Raw genomic sequence first — 16725 nt, forward strand, 5'->3', positions numbered from 1 at the left:
TATTATAGAAAATTATTATAGAATATTATATAAAAAATTGTAATAAAACTTAGTAGATAAAAGGAATTCTGTTTTTCACTTATATACTTATGTTTATATATATACTTATAATTAATAATCAAAAAATTTAGACTTAACTGATAAATGAATCACGTGTCATGGGTCAGCAATATAGTTATTTCCATAATGGAAAGATAAAACGTTGGGGGTATCGATAAAATTATCGAAAGAATAAAATCATCATAAAATAATATTCCAATAATTTAAATATCATTTTTATTATATCAGCTTCATTTACGTAGTACAATTATAATTTATAATAGTATACATTATAAAAGAAATTTAAGATTCAAGAAATTGTATGCATTTAAGAAATCAGAAAAATTATCGAAATTATTACTATTTTTTATTTGTTAATCATTGCAATATAACAATCAGTCTTTTAGTATTAATAAATTTAACTTTTGCCGTTGCGGAATGTATACATACATTTACAGAACGTTAATATTTTCATTTTTGGAGATTCGATTTTAAAAGCCAAAATAAAAACAAAAATTGATATATAAAAATATCAATTAAGATTTATTTATAACCAAGTTATAGTTTGTTAAAGTGAAGCGAGACAGAATGCGATAAATAAAAAAATTCTCCAAAAATGTTCTGCGAATATATTAACACCCTATATATGAATATTATGAACGACCAATTCACATTTCTCTCTTATAAAGATCTGTTCAACAGGTCTTCACGAACGTCAAGTATTCAAAACAAAATAAAATAACATATAAGATATCTACGGTTAATCATATAAGTTATCTATTTTTGTCTTAATACAAATAAATTTACAAACGATTAATTGCATAAAGTGGTTATAAATAAAGTAAAAATTTAAAGAGAAAGTAAAAGAAAGTTATGTAATAAAAAAAAACCGATTTATAAGAATCTATAATTATATTGGTAAAATATTTAGAAACCCACACTTCGGTATAATTTGTAGAATTGTAAAAAATTATCATATATTTAATAAAAAACAATTGTGTGCGATAAAAGTCTTTAAAACGAGATAGCGAAGCTCGTTAAAATTTCTTTTTATATTGTATCTAGTTCAGTCTTTCTATCATAATCTTCAAGTACAATAGCAAATTTTAGAATGAGCAATCAGAGCAACATTTCAAAAAACAAAGTGATTAATTTTGGTGCAGGACCAGGCAAACTTCCGGAACAGGTAGCGCGAACACTTTTTAATTATATACAATATGTATTACTTTTAGTGTTTTGTTTTTTATTCTTAATAAAAATACGATATTGGTAAAAATATTAAAGCATGAAAATAAGAAAAAAAAAAAAAAAATAGAAAAGAAATAAATGTTGACATATGATTTATAAAAAATTCTCTTTTAATTTTATGGATTCATATCAATTTATATTTACATTTTTATTATATTTTTTTAATTTAATTTTTATTCTTTTTATTAATATTTTAAAAAAACTTTTTTTTTAATTTTTTTAAATAATTTCTTTAAATTTATCTTTAAATAATTTAATTTTATTTTTGCTTATATATATCTGTATTTATTAAAATAAAATATCAAACAAATATAATTTTAGAATTTTATATATATTATAGATTTGATAAATTAGAATAAAGAATTCGCTTTCGTAAATTTTCAAATTCAGTTTATTCAATTTAGTTTATTCAATTTACAATATATATTTACGATATTTGTTTAATATCGTTAATATAAATTATAATTATATATAAATTATGATTAATTAAACACATACACATAATAAATACATACACATCATATAAGATATCATCTTCTCTTGAAATTAATTATTTTATTTAAGTATCACATATTTCATGATATGCAAATATCATTATATGAATGAAAATCATTATATTTCTTGTAGGTATTACAACATGTACAAAAAGAATTACTTGCATACAATAATACTGGAATCAGTATTTTAGAATTGAGTCACAGATCGATTGAATTTAAAAATATTGTCGAAGAAGCACAAATAACATTACGAGAAATACTGTAAGTTATTATAAAATAAAAATATAAAAAATTTAATTTTTTGAAAACTTCATTAACAAATATTAAAATAATATCAATAGTTTATATAACATTAGTACATCTATAATATATTTATATTTTATATATTTTTAGGCATATTCCCGATAATTATAAAATTCTGTTTATGCAAGGGGGTGGAACAGGAATTTTCGCCGCTATTCCTTTAAACATGATGACAACTGGTACTGCAGACTATTTAGTAACAGGTAAGTTCTTAAATATTCTTCTATATCATTAAATATATTTAAACTTCTGACAACATAACAAGAGATACAATTTAAAGAAATGATAATAGATTGTTTCTTGTATTTTAATATAAATAAAATTTTTAAGGTACATGGTCGGCTAAAGCAGCAAAAGAAGCGGGCAAGTATGGCAAAGTAAATTTGGTTTTGCCACAAATCACGAAATATACAGAAATTCCTGATCCGTCCACTTGGAAGCTGGATCCCAATGCATCTTATGTATATTATTGTGCTAACGAAACGATTCACGGTAATTCAATAATAATAAAATAAAATTGAGATGACAATCTAATAATCGAAAAATATATTTATATATATTGTTTAAGGAATCGAGTTTAATTACATTCCTGAAACGAATGGAATACCATTAGTTGCTGATATGTCGTCAAATATACTTACGAGATCTTTTGATGTTTCAAAAGTACGTAATATTAATTTTAATATTAATATATAATAAATTTAGAAAATGTAATGATATATTATAATCATTATTATTACTATAATATATTATATGTTATTCAGTTTGCAGTAATATTTGCTGGCGCTCAGAAAAATATTGGTCCAGCTGGTGTGACTCTCGTGATAGTAAAAGAAGATGTCCTCGGTCAAGCTATGAAAATTTGTCCAATAATATTTGACTTTACTGTTATGGCAAACGATAACTCTATATATAATACACCACCAGTATTTCAGTATGTATTTTTGATAAAAATATTAACAAAAAAATCTATTATCCTATTCGATCGAAATTTATCCTATTAAAAAATCGAAATTTATCCTATTCAATTTATCGAAATTTTTATTTCGATTGAAATATTTATTTCATAAGCATATAATATTTGTAAAATATTTTTACTAATTTTTAGAATATATGTAGTTGGTTTAGTTTTCAAATGGATCAAAAAAAATGGTAGCGTTGAAGGAATGGAGAAACTGGCAATTGCAAAAAGTCAAAAGATATATGATGTGATTAATAAATCGAAAAATTTCTATTCATGTCCAGTTAAATCGGACGTAAGAAGCAGGATGAATGTGCCATTCAGAATAGGTAAAGACGATGAAAAACTTGAGAATGAATTTCTATCCGGCGCAAGTGCGCGAGGAATGCTTCAGTTGAAAGGTCATAGGTCAGTATATTTAAAAAAAGATTTATCAAACATATAATATTGGTCTCTTAATTGAGATAATAAATAATAGAAATATGCATTATTATAGAAATTATAATTTTTCATTATTGTTTGATATATCTTATTATTTTTTAAATAAATTATAATAATATTTAATTACAGATTAGTAGGTGGAATTCGAGCATCTCTGTACAATGCTGTTACTATAGAAGAAGTAGAAAAATTGACAGAATACATGATGTGGTTCTATCAAAAATATGCTAAAAATTAACCATTCTACTATGTATTTTATTATGATTTCATATATATATATATATATATATATGAGATATGATATTATCAAAAGATTTATAAGTTCTTTACATATTTTATACAATTTGTACAATGTTTATTAAAAAAAATATTTAACAATAATGTTTATTATCTTTTTAAATTATATAAGATCATATTATATTAAGTACATATTAAGTACATATATTTTTGAATTTTATTTTAATAAAATAATAATATTATGGTTTAGATGATTTTTTACATGTACAAATTTCTCTATCTTTAGATACCCTTTCTGCAAATATTAGATCTAACTCTCTTTCAAGATTAAAATTAGTTTTACGACATCCATCAATTACAGATTTGGCCCACTGTAATTAATTCTTTTTATAAATTTGTTTATTTAATTAAATAATAGTTAAAAAAGTTGCTTTACTTCTATTTAATTACCTTAAAGTATTCTTTTACTCTATCTTGTGACCAGCCAACTGGTATGTTTTTTTGAAGATCTCTTAAATTATATAATTTATCTGCTAAGATAATCAATTTAGCTTTATGACTTTTGTTACAAGCATTCTGTATTTGTAATCTTTTGCGTTCTGCTTTATGTAAATTTTTATCATCAGTTATTTCTTTAATAATGTTACAAACCTCAGTGCCAAATTCATTTTCTATCTCTTCAAATGTAGTATTAGTATCTTCTACAGTATCATGTAAAAGAGCTGCTACAATTACAACAGGATCATAAATTTTACCTTCTTGAACCAAAATATTTGCTACTCCTAAAAAAACATTTTTAGCATATGCATTATTTAAAATTATATATTCTATTTCATTATTTAAGTATAAAACAAATTCTATTTTTAAAAATTTACAAACCAATTAGATGATTTATATATGGTGTTTCTTTCTCATCTTTTCTTCTTTGATCCTTGTGTTTTATTGCTGCAAAATTGACACATTTCATCACTATTGATAACAATTCTGCATTAGTTAATTCTCTGGAACATAATTTACAAGATCCAATCACATTGAATGGATCATGATTGACAGTTGGTATATGGATATCATCCTCCATAATTATATTATCGTAATGTTATATCACGATTTTTCACCTTATAATCAAAAATAAAAGAATTTAAATAGATATTGGCATTAAAAACTTATAAAATATTCAATGCGAATAAATTTTAATACATTAAAAATTGATTAAGAATTATATAAATTATATTTATTTAGATAAAATAAGTTTTATTAAGATAAAAAATATTTTTTTATTTATGAGCACTATAATTATTATAATATAATTTCAAAACGAAATTCATACAAATTATTTTAATTACATTAGCTGTTATTTTTAAAACTTGATAATAGAGGAGCTAGAGTTGTAGAAGATAATATATACAAAACATAACCTGAATAAGAGTTGCATTTGTTCTTTAAAGATCTAATTTAAAATGTCGCTTAAAAGAAAATTAACACAAGATGATTTACGTAAAGCTATGAGTGAACACAAAAAGAAAATAGGAGTAATTAAAAAAATTGATTCGCCATTAGCAAAATATCCTTTTTTATTATAGATATTTTAGATTAAGATTAAGATTAAGATAAATTTTCTAATTTTTTTTCATATTGTATAATTTATAATTATTAAATATTATTTTTATTTTTATTTAATAATAATAGTTATTATTATCTTAACATATGTAAATGTAAATTTATTAATCTTAATTTATTAATCTTACATTTTTAAGAATAAAAACATTAAATATATTTTGTGTTTATTCAATAATTGAATATTAAAAATAATAAAATAATTATAAAAATCCTTAACTATGATAAACACATATACAGATGCAGGACAACTTATGTGTATTTTATGCAAAAGCATTGTACGTAATGAGACAGTTTGGCCAATACATTTAAATTCAAAAACTCATAAGGAAAATGTTATTCAAGCAAAAAAAACAAAATTAGAAACAGATTCTACAAAAATTCAAATACATAAAAGGTCTTCGTCTCCTTCACAAGAATCATCAACGAATAAAAAAATCAAAAGTATATTAAAAAATTCTATACAATCAGCACAAATACCATCAAATTTATCATCAAACTTCTTTGATAATCCCTCTAAACAAGGTAATAATATGAAATTATCAAATACTTCTATGATAACAACAAAGTTGGAAAATGATAAAGAATTTGTGGTTGAAAAAGATATAAAGAATATAGAAGTAGAAGAGGAAAAAGAAAAGAAAGATACAAATCAACAATCTCTTCCAGAAGGATTTTTTGATGATCCAATTTTAGATGCTAAAGTAAGAACATTATATAAAATTTATGTATTATTAATATGATATCAAATTACATGCATTTTTTTGCAAATTTTATAGGTACGTAATGTTGAGTATAAAAATCCTATAGAAGAGGAATGGGAAAAGTTTCAGAAAGAAATCAAAGAAGAAACAGCACAATCTGCACAAATTATTGCAGATGATCAAGAAGAGGCAACAACAGAAAGACAATTAGATGAAATAGAGGAACAAATAAGACATTGGTCTAGGTAATAATAAATGCAATAAATTTAATTTATATAGAATATTTCATAATAATTAAATGAATTTTGTTTTAATAGAGTCATGGATCTAGTAAAACGTAAAGAACAAGTACAGGCTACAGACAGAAAACAGAAAAATTTGGATGAAGATATTTCTAGCGAAGACGAAATCGAATTCGATGAATTTCTAGATTGGAGGGCTAAAAATTCTTATAAATGAAATTAATTTTAATATTAATGTACAGTATTTATGGTCTTGTAAATATGTGAAATTATATTGGAATTATATTTTCCAAATACTTTTGAAATTATTCTATATTTAAAATATTGTTATACATTAATTAAACCTTCATATAAAATCTTTGGATATCTTTTACAAAATGTAAAAAATAGAAAAAAAAGAAAATAATTCTTATATAAATTAATTTAATTCTTAACTTTTTTTATTTTTTTCTATTTCCTTTTAAAGAAAAAAATGAATACACAATTTATACAGTGTATTAAGATTTTATTAAAACGAAAAGTCAGAATATAATTAAGTTTCAAATACAATTATAGATTATTAATTTATCCATTATAAGCTATAATATGAAATGTATAATATAAATATTATAATGTAGGCTAAGCTGCTAATAAAATAGTGAATAGTATATCGCTAAAAATTTAATAATATTCATTTTCGTCACATACCGAACATTATAAAATATTGAAAATTGAAAAATGAGAGACTCGCATACTCGTTTTTATCCGCACCCATCCACGCGCTAAGAAATTCTATTATATATAATTGCTAATCAGAGTTCCTCATGTAAGTTCATCTAATATTTATTTTGAATGATATATGTAAGTACTTATAATCTCTCAATAAGATACCAATTGTTGTTTAGCATAAGTCCTGCATTTTAAATATTCTTGTTTAATAACGTAATTATGTAGAGCTTAATTTTATCCTTACATAATTATTCTTTAAATCGAGAAGCAAGAGCTATATTTTATGAATATATTATATTTGTGTTTATATACCATATACATATATTATATGTATATAAATATCTCGAGATGAATGTATAATAATCTTTTTCTTATTTTTATTAGTTATTTCTAATTCGAATCATAAAATTTCATCGCGAACCGTTCAACGATCATAATTCGAATATTATTCGAAATCATTGAATTTAAGCACAAAATGCAATTAGATGAAAATTCTATGTTTATCCTTATTAATATAATTCTATAAAAGCTCAAATGTGCATATATACTATTTAGTTTTTTAAAGAGCAGACGGTGTCGATGATTAAATATAATTTATAATAATATTAATATAATAATATAAGTTATAATATTATTGCTAACATTCAGAGGAAACGACAATATTCGTTTTTAATGATATATCTTATATTATATATCATATAATCGAATAATATATGAGTGTTATGTAAGCGAAGCTGTATAGAAAAAATTTACAAAATCATAAAAGTTCGTAGTTGAAAAATCGTTTCCTCTAAATATATGTATAAATATATATATAAATATATGTGTGTGTGTGTGTGTGTGTGTATGTATGTATGTGTGTGTGTGTGTATATATATTATATATTCATATCCATATACTGTATATTTCGACAAAACACTGACGAAGATAATTTCTTCGCGGATCGACAAATTTTCATTTCTGATCAATCTGATTCAGATTATATCGACAAGGTATTGTCTAATTTTGATTTTTGGGACATTCCATCGTTGTTAGATTGAGAATTATCGGTTTTTTGTTTTGTATTGTATCTTCCGGTTTCGAGGTGTCTTGTTTCTATTGAATGCGACGAATGTGGGGAGAAAAAAGAGCATCATCGATTGAATATCCACAAAGATATCAAAAGTGATCACTTTAACATTAACGTTTATTTTAATTGTGGCAAATACTTTATATTATATGTATATTTTGTGTCATCATAGAGTGCTTGGTTGAATATAAAAAATCGATTTCGGACAACTGATCTCACGGGAACGAAAAGTAATCCAAACACTTCCCCATATTTAGATTACCATATCGTTCTTTCGTGTTTCTACAAACTGTGACATTTCAGGAAACATAGCTCGCTTGAACTTTGATAATTCAGTGATTAAAATCCACAAGAAAAAACGATTCTAAACAATATTTACTCGTTATAAAAAGTACAGATTTTTTTCTTGTTCAATGATCGATAGTAAGGAGTAATTTTTTCGATTTTGTGTTCACTGTATTTTTAAGTTTCAAGCTGCTTATATAATTGTTTATGTTGAGTATGAATTTATAATTCTAAAAAAGAAATAAAGTTTGATTGGAATACATTTAAATGATCGGCTATGATAAATTCAGATGTATCGATGATTCGATAATAAACTTGAATTCATCGTAATCGTAAATATTCTAGGAGAATTCGAAGGAAGAAGAGAGAATAACGAGAAAAGAAGGACGAAGATGCAATTAATCTTAGATATTTACATCCTTAGTGATAGGATTTAGAAATAGATCAAAACTGTTTCAATTTATGTAATATGAAACTTTTACTGGATCAAAGATATGATAAAGGCAGAAAAATTTCCATCTCTTTATAATAAGAAATTTTATAAAAGTGAGCGAGTGTCTTTGATTGATAAAGACGAAGTACCTTGCTTCTTCGTTAATTTTTATTGTGCTTCATATCATAAAAGAGTGGAGAGAAACTAACAACTTGAAAAAGCATTTTAATTGATATATACTCTAAATCTTGTTAAATTACCTTATAAATTCTTACACGTGAACGATTACTTTCCACAAAGCTGAATTATATATAAATCGAAGATATTTTTAATGGACACTTGTTAAGATATAAAGAACGTAATATAGAGTCTCGAATATTTAATTAAAGTATGGAACACCAGAGGGGACGTTCTATCCGAAAACGGAAACCTTCCCCAAATTTCGTTTGCAGATGAGATCGATCCCTCCTTGTTATTCTCTTAAACTTTTATTTAAGTGAATATTTGTTCACCTTCCATTTATAAAAATGCATCTTTTTTATCAATTTACTTATTTTTAGTATTTTTTTTTTTTTAGATATTTTTATATATATTTATTTTTATTTTTTTTTTCTAATTTTTATTTTATTTTATTTCGCCTTTAATCTTCCATGGATATCACACACGCTTTTCACGCAATTCAATTATCATTTGATAATCGTACAATAGTCATCATGATTATGTTCCATTAAGATAGTGTTAATCATTAAAAAGTTTTTCTAAATTATATAATTTTACAACGAGGATGTCATAAGTGGATTCATTATGGGTGCAAAGATAGAGTACATTAGGTGCGGGACGATAATAACTAAGCGAGTCGCTTACACGATATTAATATCCATTATCTTTGGTAAATTTTTAAGGAATAATAATAATAATAATAATAATAATAATAATAATAATAATAATAATAATAATAATAATAATAACTACTATATAATAATACTATTATTACTATTATTACTAATAATAATAAAAACAACAATAATATAATAATAATGATAGCAAGAAAAATTTTTTAGCTATACATTGCATATAGATCACAGAGTGAATATAGTCACTAGGCATTCAAAAAAGTAATCTACAAATAGTGCAAATAGTGCCAAGCCTAGTATCACGTATATATAATATATATTATATATTATATATATATATATATAATATATAATATATATTATATATATATTTAATTAATCTCATATTTCCTTTATTTAAACGCTATGTACGCGAGAGCGCAGGCACTAAATTGCTGAGATATAATCATACCAGACTATCGATGATTCTCATTTACTTATTCAGAAAAAAAAAAATGATTCCAATATGTACGTAAATATATCGATTTATATATCCTTATATATGTATAAAGTGTATTTTCGTAGATCGATATTAATTTTCTATAACGAGGTCTTGTGCAATTAATAATAATATAGTTGTACAAACGTGTACAGTCCGTTTGGTCGTATTTTATTTAAGTGAAATTTCTGGAGATGATTTTATTTTCTTTCTTTCACCCTTCTTATTTCTTATAATTCTTCTGTAACAGTTCACGCGATGAATTAGATCGATCTCTCTTCTCCATTTTGTAAATTCTTTAAAAATTTGCGCGATGTATCCTAACCTAACGCGTGAACACGTTCTTGCGATATAGTATTACTTTCGATGAAATTTTTTCCCTTAAGCAACGACTAAAGCTTGTTTCACAAGGCAGGCGACTAGAATAGAAATTCTATCGAATAAGAAATGTTTGCAAAGTTCAAAAGCGCGAGAAAATATCTCTCATGGAATACGAACGCTTGGTTAGAAGTGATAAAAGATAAGAATAAGTCAGACAAATAATCGATTATGAATGAACGAATGTAACATCTATGAATCTCACGACGATGAGAAACGATTATATCTAGTACGTGTAACGACAGATATATACATTATATATCTTTTATTGTTATACGTAACGAGAATGATCGCATACGATATCTTAATCTTTACTTTACTAACGCGAAATAGAGCTCGAAGATGTGTTTAATTATCACGGCTTAATTGGTTCGCTATACTATATGCAGCGTTAACTTCACGATGTCGGTTCAAACACTTTTCATCTGGTCCCATTCGTGTTGGCTTCTCGAAAAGAAAATCTCAGAAAACACTGTGTGTTTTTTTGGTACGATCTACCAATATTTCATCAATATCACGCTGGGAATATGTATTCACAGGAAGGACTTGTTAGGAAGATCTCCGTTGATAATAATTGTGTTTGCATCAGACACTTCCTTGATTCCTTCTTGCAATAATAACGCGTATTAGTTTTATATAAGATCAGCAAATATATATGATAAAGCATAACTATAACATCAGAATTGTATCTTTTAACTCTAAATTTTAACTTATCGAGAAATTAATTATTATGGATATTATAATCTGATGATACTCTCCTATCTAAAACATTAATCCAAAATTATTGTTGATAATTTTTTTTTTATTTCACACATATAAATTATATTTACATGTGCAAAATATTCTCAATCTTTGATGCGCAGTGGAAATGACATTTTTAGATTAAAATTAGAATTATTAAAAGATTCATTAAAATGATGGGTTCTTATTTTTGTCGTTATTAAAAATGAAGGAATTTTTAATAAAATTAATTATTGATTTTGAAAATCGATAGCTATAAAATTAATAAATTAATAAAATTAAAAAATTACTTATAAAATTAAGTATTATCTGATCTAATGAGAAAATCATTCTAGAATATAAAGCAGAGTCAATGCCACTTTAAGAAATTGATTCACATATAGTTTGAGGTTAAAAATATATAGCGTATGGTAGAGATAAAAGATAGAATTCGATGAATGTGAAGATTATTTCTTATGGAGGAGGATATTTGAATAATCCTTAGTTGATTGTAATGGATCACCGTTTGGCTATTTCGTTTAAAACGATTGTTCACACATACATATTTATATAGAAAGATCGATCAACGCGTCGAGTTTATTGGTTCGACAATGTTATTTATAAAATACGAAATCATTTTTATTATTAGCTATAGAGTGATATAGCTTGAAGCGATGATCTTTAATAAAAGTGATCATATTAATAGCGAAACGTACATTGTCGTTTGGTCCAAACATCGTGAAAACATGGCGAATCGATGTAAGGTTTTGCGTTTAATAAATAACAAAAAAACACAAACTTTGCATCGTCTTTGCTATGTTTCGTTTCCAGATTTCATTCATCTGTCTGCAATGTTAATCAATGTCAAACGAACGCGAAGAAGTTTTGTACCATGATAAACGATTCATGAGACATAACTTTCTTTTCTTTTATTTTTAGAAGAGTTTATACTTGTCTTTCAATTTTCTGTCTTTTTTTTTTAATACAACCAAATTTAAACATATGGTAAATTTAATTTCAAGATTCCTTTCACAATACTTTTTAAAATATATCGTAGATTTTTCGATATTAGATTTTCTTCTGCAAAATATTTCGAATATTAAAATTTTTTACATAAAATATGTTTATTTGATTTTATCAATATCGCAAATATATCCGTTAATTCTTTATCGAATTTAACATCTTTTAAACATAAAAATTAAACAGTGATTATCTTACAATCAGTACGAATTATAATATAATTTCTCTTATTTCCTAAAATTCTCAAACTAAGTATTTCTGCATTAAGCATAATCTATTTTCTTCACATTAAACTTTGATTTATAATCGATAACGATAACAAATGGCCGGATAAGTTATATGCAAACGCATGTCAATCAGAAAAATTCTTTGTACCAAAGCAGTAGACTAAGACTTAAAGGAGCGAATCTTTTCGAATAAAAAAGAGAAAAGGGATTTATGTGAATAGGAATTTGTACATTTTGAAAAAGAGATTGCGTAAAATTGCTTTGAAGACGTCTAGACGATTCTTTCTTTAGGGCGACTTCACAACCGTCATTGGAAAGAGAAAGGTGTAGCAACGATGGTCGTGGATTCCCAGTGGATCTACGCCTTAGCCTCGAGAATTTCAACGGTGACATTTTCCGAATGAACAGTTTCAGACATGGTATTTGCTTGATTAGGTGGCGATTTGTTCGATTTCGTTGAGACGGCTGACGCATTCCCACTGCTACCCCGACTTCCCCGTCGTGATCCTGTTCGTGACCCTGGTGACAGACATTTTCTTGCTAAAGTATCGCGTGCTTTATAACGACCATATACTTTTGACATGACACGAAAAGCTGAAATACAGTCGAAAGCATGAAGAATCGTGCCGAGAGAATATATAAGTTCGATCGGAGCGAATTCTTCGTTGCGATTATGAAAGAATTACAGCAGCGGTTGTATATCGAAGAATATTTTCGAATTAAATTCAATTTGATACATTATTAAAAAAAGAAAGAAAAAAAAGAGAGAAAAAGAAAAAAAATGCAATATAAAAATAGATAATATTAAACTATGAATTTTTAGAATTTTTTATAAAAAATTTTTATTTTGTTTTCTGTGTATTTTTTTTTTTTTTTTTTAATAATTGATATCGCTTCCAAACGCCACTGTGTGCACATGCATAACAATTGTCTAATTCTACAAGTGCTCGAGAACTTGAACTGTTAAAAGATGTTTGAAGTAATACTTGACTCGATCGATTTCACTGTCAATGGATCTTTAAAAATGAGAATGGTTGCAAATTCACATTCACGAACTAAAGGATCCGGCTTACATTGAGATTTTAATTAACCATTTCCAATAAAATAGATCGATAATCTATCTTACCGTATAACCAGAATACATTTCTCGAATGCGATCTGGTCTCTTGAAAAACTACTTCAGAACTCCGTGCGATAATGGAAATATACGCATATATGTATAAAGTATAAAGAATCGATTCTATCATCGATTCTTGTTACTGTAACTCGTGTATTTTACTATTTTCTAATTCGATTATACGGAGGAAATAATAAATTTATTTTTCATAACGAATTCGTATGTTAATTGTAAAAATAGTAAAAATAATTATTACTAATTATGTTATATTTTTTGATATAAATCGACTGAACGAAATCAAATATTGAATGATAAATTTTCTTATTCCCTCCCAATTTGATCTATTATTTTATCAAATTGTTATTTTTGTAAATCAGTAATTGAATAATTAATTAAACTGTATATAATTGGTTTCAAATCACGATTTCTACGATAGAACATCATTATATACAAGCAACGATTTTTTACTGTAGCAAGCAACTATAGTTGTGATCCTCGAAAACGCTAGATAAAGAAGACTCTGATCTATCTGTATCTGTAGAAACACACACTTCTAAGCTCGAAGTTCTGACGTATCCGAAAGAGGGTAAGTAACCTTAATAAGGGTTATGTACAAAATACACATATATAATATACATATACTACGATAACACCGTAAATTATATAGAAAAATATAATAAAAACTGGTAAGAATACGAAACTTACCCTCTTCGAAGGACGCGTCAATTTGAAAAGTTTTTTACAATAGAGCACCTCATAGGTCCATAGTATATAATCCGTAGTATATAAGATAATCAAGAACAATGGTCACAGACGGGATCATTAAACAGACTACTGCTATAGATGATCGACTGTAAAGAGAGTCAAGTCTATTAAAAAAAGGAAACATAATTATGGAAAGTTGAGATGCATCGTTTTATTGCGATACTTTTTTAAGGTTAATTTTGCTATTATTTGATCTTTGATGACTTCTTAAACCATTTAACCTTTAATCTTTTGACCATATTTTAAATTAAAAATCATTGAATATAATAAAATTTTTAGAATCGAAATTAATAGGAATTACTTTGAATAATTGTTAATAAACAGCTAAAGAATTATTGATAGGTTATAAATTATATTCTTTTAGCTTGTTTATTTTCACATTTGAGTTTTATTTCATTACGAGTTTTGATGCAATTCATTTAATTATTGCCCCATAACTTCATAAAATTAAAATAGAATGAAATATTTTAATTGAAATTAATAAAAAAATATGATTTTTATGACATTATCGACGTATGATCGAGAAAAAAATTTTTCTAGAAGTGGTTTTCAACAATGATGTTGAAAACGATGCATTTAAAGTATAATACATCGATCTCGATGCACTCTCAAATTAAAAGTAACCAGCAAATATCTATCCTTTTGGCAAGCAATTGCATGCGAGATGAGAATATCTGAAAGATTCTGAACTTAATAGAAGAATTCTAAAGTACAGAGTAGAATAGGCAAAAATAGGTAATTACCTACTTTGCGATATTTATATCTATATAAATATATGGGATGTTCTACGGAAATCGATATATTAGAAAATAGCTATTTTTAATACTAGCTGATTAGCTCGAGGAACATTCCAACCTTCTCTTAATTTTGTAGCTAGAATTTACAAAATTAGATAATTAATTATTGGAACAATATTTTTGAAAAAGAATTATGATCAAAATGATTACTATTTTTTTTTATTCTTGGCTATATGATTAAAAACAAAAAATAGAAAATACAGATTGTGCGAATTATAATATTGGATTAAAAAAAAAATTTAAAAAAGAAAAAAAATTATGAAACTTTTAGGTCATAATGATGAATACTAAAAGAGGAAAACAATGATAATATCTGTACTCTACACACACCTGACATAATCATTGCATTTTTTAAAATATATAGTCTGTTCATGAATTACGTACGAAATGATTGCTAAACAACTGGTTCTACACGTATATTTCCCGATATTTACCTTGAATATTTCATGCAACACACATGTCTGCGAGGATATAAGTAGCCAACTATAGTGGCAGATACTATCCTGTATAGAACACAATTACTCGATAATAGGAAATAGAAGAACGTTTATTCGGTCTTTTAACCTGCAATAATCTATAAATTTAAAACTATTGTTGAATGAAATAAAAAAAAAAAAAAATAGAAACAGAAAAAGAAAAAAAATAGATGAACGACAAAAAAGTAAAGAAAATTCCATTGTACTTTTCCCTTATCTTATTTTTTTTCATTTTTTAAACAGGATCCGTTCCTGACGGGAGATGTCTCGATTTCCATCGAACACCCGATATAAACTGGCACGTAAAAGAGTCGCTTGCTTTGTTTCAACGGGACACTGTATAACAAGTTGCTTGCTTAGTAAGTGAATGAATAAAAACCCGTACGGCTCACTCTGTGCTGTGAGTGCTGAGAGTGTTTCGCACCTTGCGAGGCATTCGGCGAATGGGCACGTAAGGAGGCCATCGAGGGTTGCCTCGAGGGAACTCGTACGCTTGCCCTTGAACCGCGTCTTTCCTGCGGATGCAGGAGCTTGTTCTCTCTTAGTAACGATACGTTCATTAGACGGGCGTTCGGGGTGTTAAAAATTGTACGATTTTCGCGCCAACGAGCTCTGAAACAAATTGAATAAGAATCATAAAATTGTGTGTTAAAATTTATTCTTGAAAATTTATTAATCTGATTTATGTATTTATTAATTGTAATTTAATTTGTAATCTTGACAGAATAAACAATAAAGTTTAGAAATAAAACAAATATCTAATATAGGAGTATTGAATGATTCATGTAATAATAATGACTCTTAAAATAAATTTTATTAAAATTTATTCAAATTTAAATATTTATGATAGTATAAGAATTTTCATGCTCATGTCTATTCATAGTTTTTTTTAATACAATACATTTCTAAAAAAAGTTTCTTTATGAAATAAAAGATCTCTCATATTTGAATAATTTGATAATGTAGTTACTTCAAGATCCAGATTTTGTATTCTTTTGAATTTGTATGACTTTGTCAAGAGTGCAGAGAATAAAAAAGCATTAAATTTGCATTAGGCATACGACATCAACGGTCCATTTTCACATTTCCTGCCAAGTAGAAGTAGGTTATAA

The 16725-nt window shown here is 25.7% G+C and overlaps 4 protein-coding genes across 5 annotated transcripts in view; 2 read left to right on the forward strand and 2 right to left on the reverse strand.

The window, feature by feature from the left end:
* Positions 1–700: 700 nt before the first annotated feature.
* On the forward strand, positions 701–3853 carry LOC122720332 (probable phosphoserine aminotransferase). The gene is made up of 8 exons (XM_043946958.1): positions 701–1225; positions 1915–2045; positions 2178–2290; positions 2418–2579; positions 2656–2750; positions 2852–3021; positions 3196–3456; positions 3619–3853. Exons 1-8 carry the CDS (start codon positions 1151–1153, stop codon positions 3725–3727), a joined length of 1116 nt encoding a protein of 371 aa, XP_043802893.1. The 5' UTR covers positions 701–1150; the 3' UTR covers positions 3728–3853.
* Positions 3854–3859: 6 nt separating this feature from the next.
* Positions 3860–5207, reverse strand: LOC122720334 (guanosine-3',5'-bis(diphosphate) 3'-pyrophosphohydrolase MESH1). Its single transcript, XM_043946962.1, has 4 exons — positions 5070–5207; positions 4606–4841; positions 4177–4508; positions 3860–4097 (listed from the first exon to the last, which is right to left on the reverse strand). Exons 2-4 carry the CDS (start codon positions 4802–4804, stop codon positions 3966–3968), a joined length of 663 nt encoding a protein of 220 aa, XP_043802897.1. The 5' UTR covers positions 4805–4841; positions 5070–5207; the 3' UTR covers positions 3860–3965.
* On the forward strand, positions 4991–6591 carry LOC122720333 (zinc finger protein 830). Of its 2 annotated transcripts, XM_043946960.1 has the most exons (5): positions 4991–5287; positions 5573–5865; positions 5944–6044; positions 6120–6289; positions 6362–6591. In XM_043946960.1, exons 1-5 carry the CDS (start codon positions 5184–5186, stop codon positions 6501–6503), a joined length of 810 nt encoding a protein of 269 aa, XP_043802895.1. In that variant the 5' UTR covers positions 4991–5183; the 3' UTR covers positions 6504–6591. The 2 variants fall into 2 exon arrangements, with proteins under 2 accessions (XP_043802895.1, XP_043802894.1); XM_043946959.1 differs by having other exon boundaries at positions 4992–5287; positions 5573–6044.
* A 312-nt stretch (positions 6592–6903) lies between these two features.
* The window catches only part of LOC122720316, a 61335-nt gene continuing 51513 nt past the window's right edge, over positions 6904–16725 (reverse strand). The window contains 2 exon segments of the mRNA XM_043946939.1: positions 6904–12977; positions 16038–16225. Coding sequence (XP_043802874.1) covers positions 12817–12977; positions 16038–16225 — 349 coding nt within the window. The 3' untranslated portion in view covers positions 6904–12816.

The sequence above is a fragment of the Apis laboriosa genome, unplaced genomic scaffold, assembly GCF_014066325.1.
Source record: "Apis laboriosa isolate Shangri-la unplaced genomic scaffold, ASM1406632v1 scaffold125_cov141, whole genome shotgun sequence".
NCBI classification, from domain to species: domain Eukaryota; kingdom Metazoa; phylum Arthropoda; class Insecta; order Hymenoptera; family Apidae; genus Apis; species Apis laboriosa.

What these genes read in the sequence shown, in the direction of transcription:
- LOC122720332 (XM_043946958.1), top strand. Translation starts at nt 1,151, where the DNA reads ATGAGCAATCAGAGCAACATTTCAAAAAACAAAGTGATTAATTTTGGT. An exon ending in TGCAGACTATTTAGTAACAG is followed by an intron (nt 2,291 to 2,417) that starts GTAAGTTCTTAA and finishes AAAATTTTTAAG; the next exon opens with GTACATGGTCGGCTAAAGCA. An exon ending in AATACACCACCAGTATTTCA is followed by an intron (nt 3,022 to 3,195) that starts GTATGTATTTTT and finishes ACTAATTTTTAG; the next exon opens with AATATATGTAGTTGGTTTAG.
- LOC122720334 (XM_043946962.1), bottom strand. Translation starts at nt 4,804, where the DNA reads ATGGAGGATGATATCCATATACCAACTGTCAATCATGATCCATTCAAT. An exon ending in ATATATAAATCATCTAATTG is followed by an intron (nt 4,509 to 4,605) that starts GTTTGTAAATTT and finishes ATGTTTTTTTAG; the next exon opens with GAGTAGCAAATATTTTGGTT. An exon ending in GAGTAAAAGAATACTTTAAG is followed by an intron (nt 4,098 to 4,176) that starts GTAATTAAATAG and finishes AATTAATTACAG; the next exon opens with TGGGCCAAATCTGTAATTGA.
- LOC122720333 (XM_043946959.1), top strand. Translation starts at nt 5,184, where the DNA reads ATGTCGCTTAAAAGAAAATTAACACAAGATGATTTACGTAAAGCTATG. An exon ending in ATTGATTCGCCATTAGCAAA is followed by an intron (nt 5,288 to 5,572) that starts ATATCCTTTTTT and finishes TATGATAAACAC; the next exon opens with ATATACAGATGCAGGACAAC. An exon ending in ATCCAATTTTAGATGCTAAA is followed by an intron (nt 6,045 to 6,119) that starts GTAAGAACATTA and finishes CAAATTTTATAG; the next exon opens with GTACGTAATGTTGAGTATAA.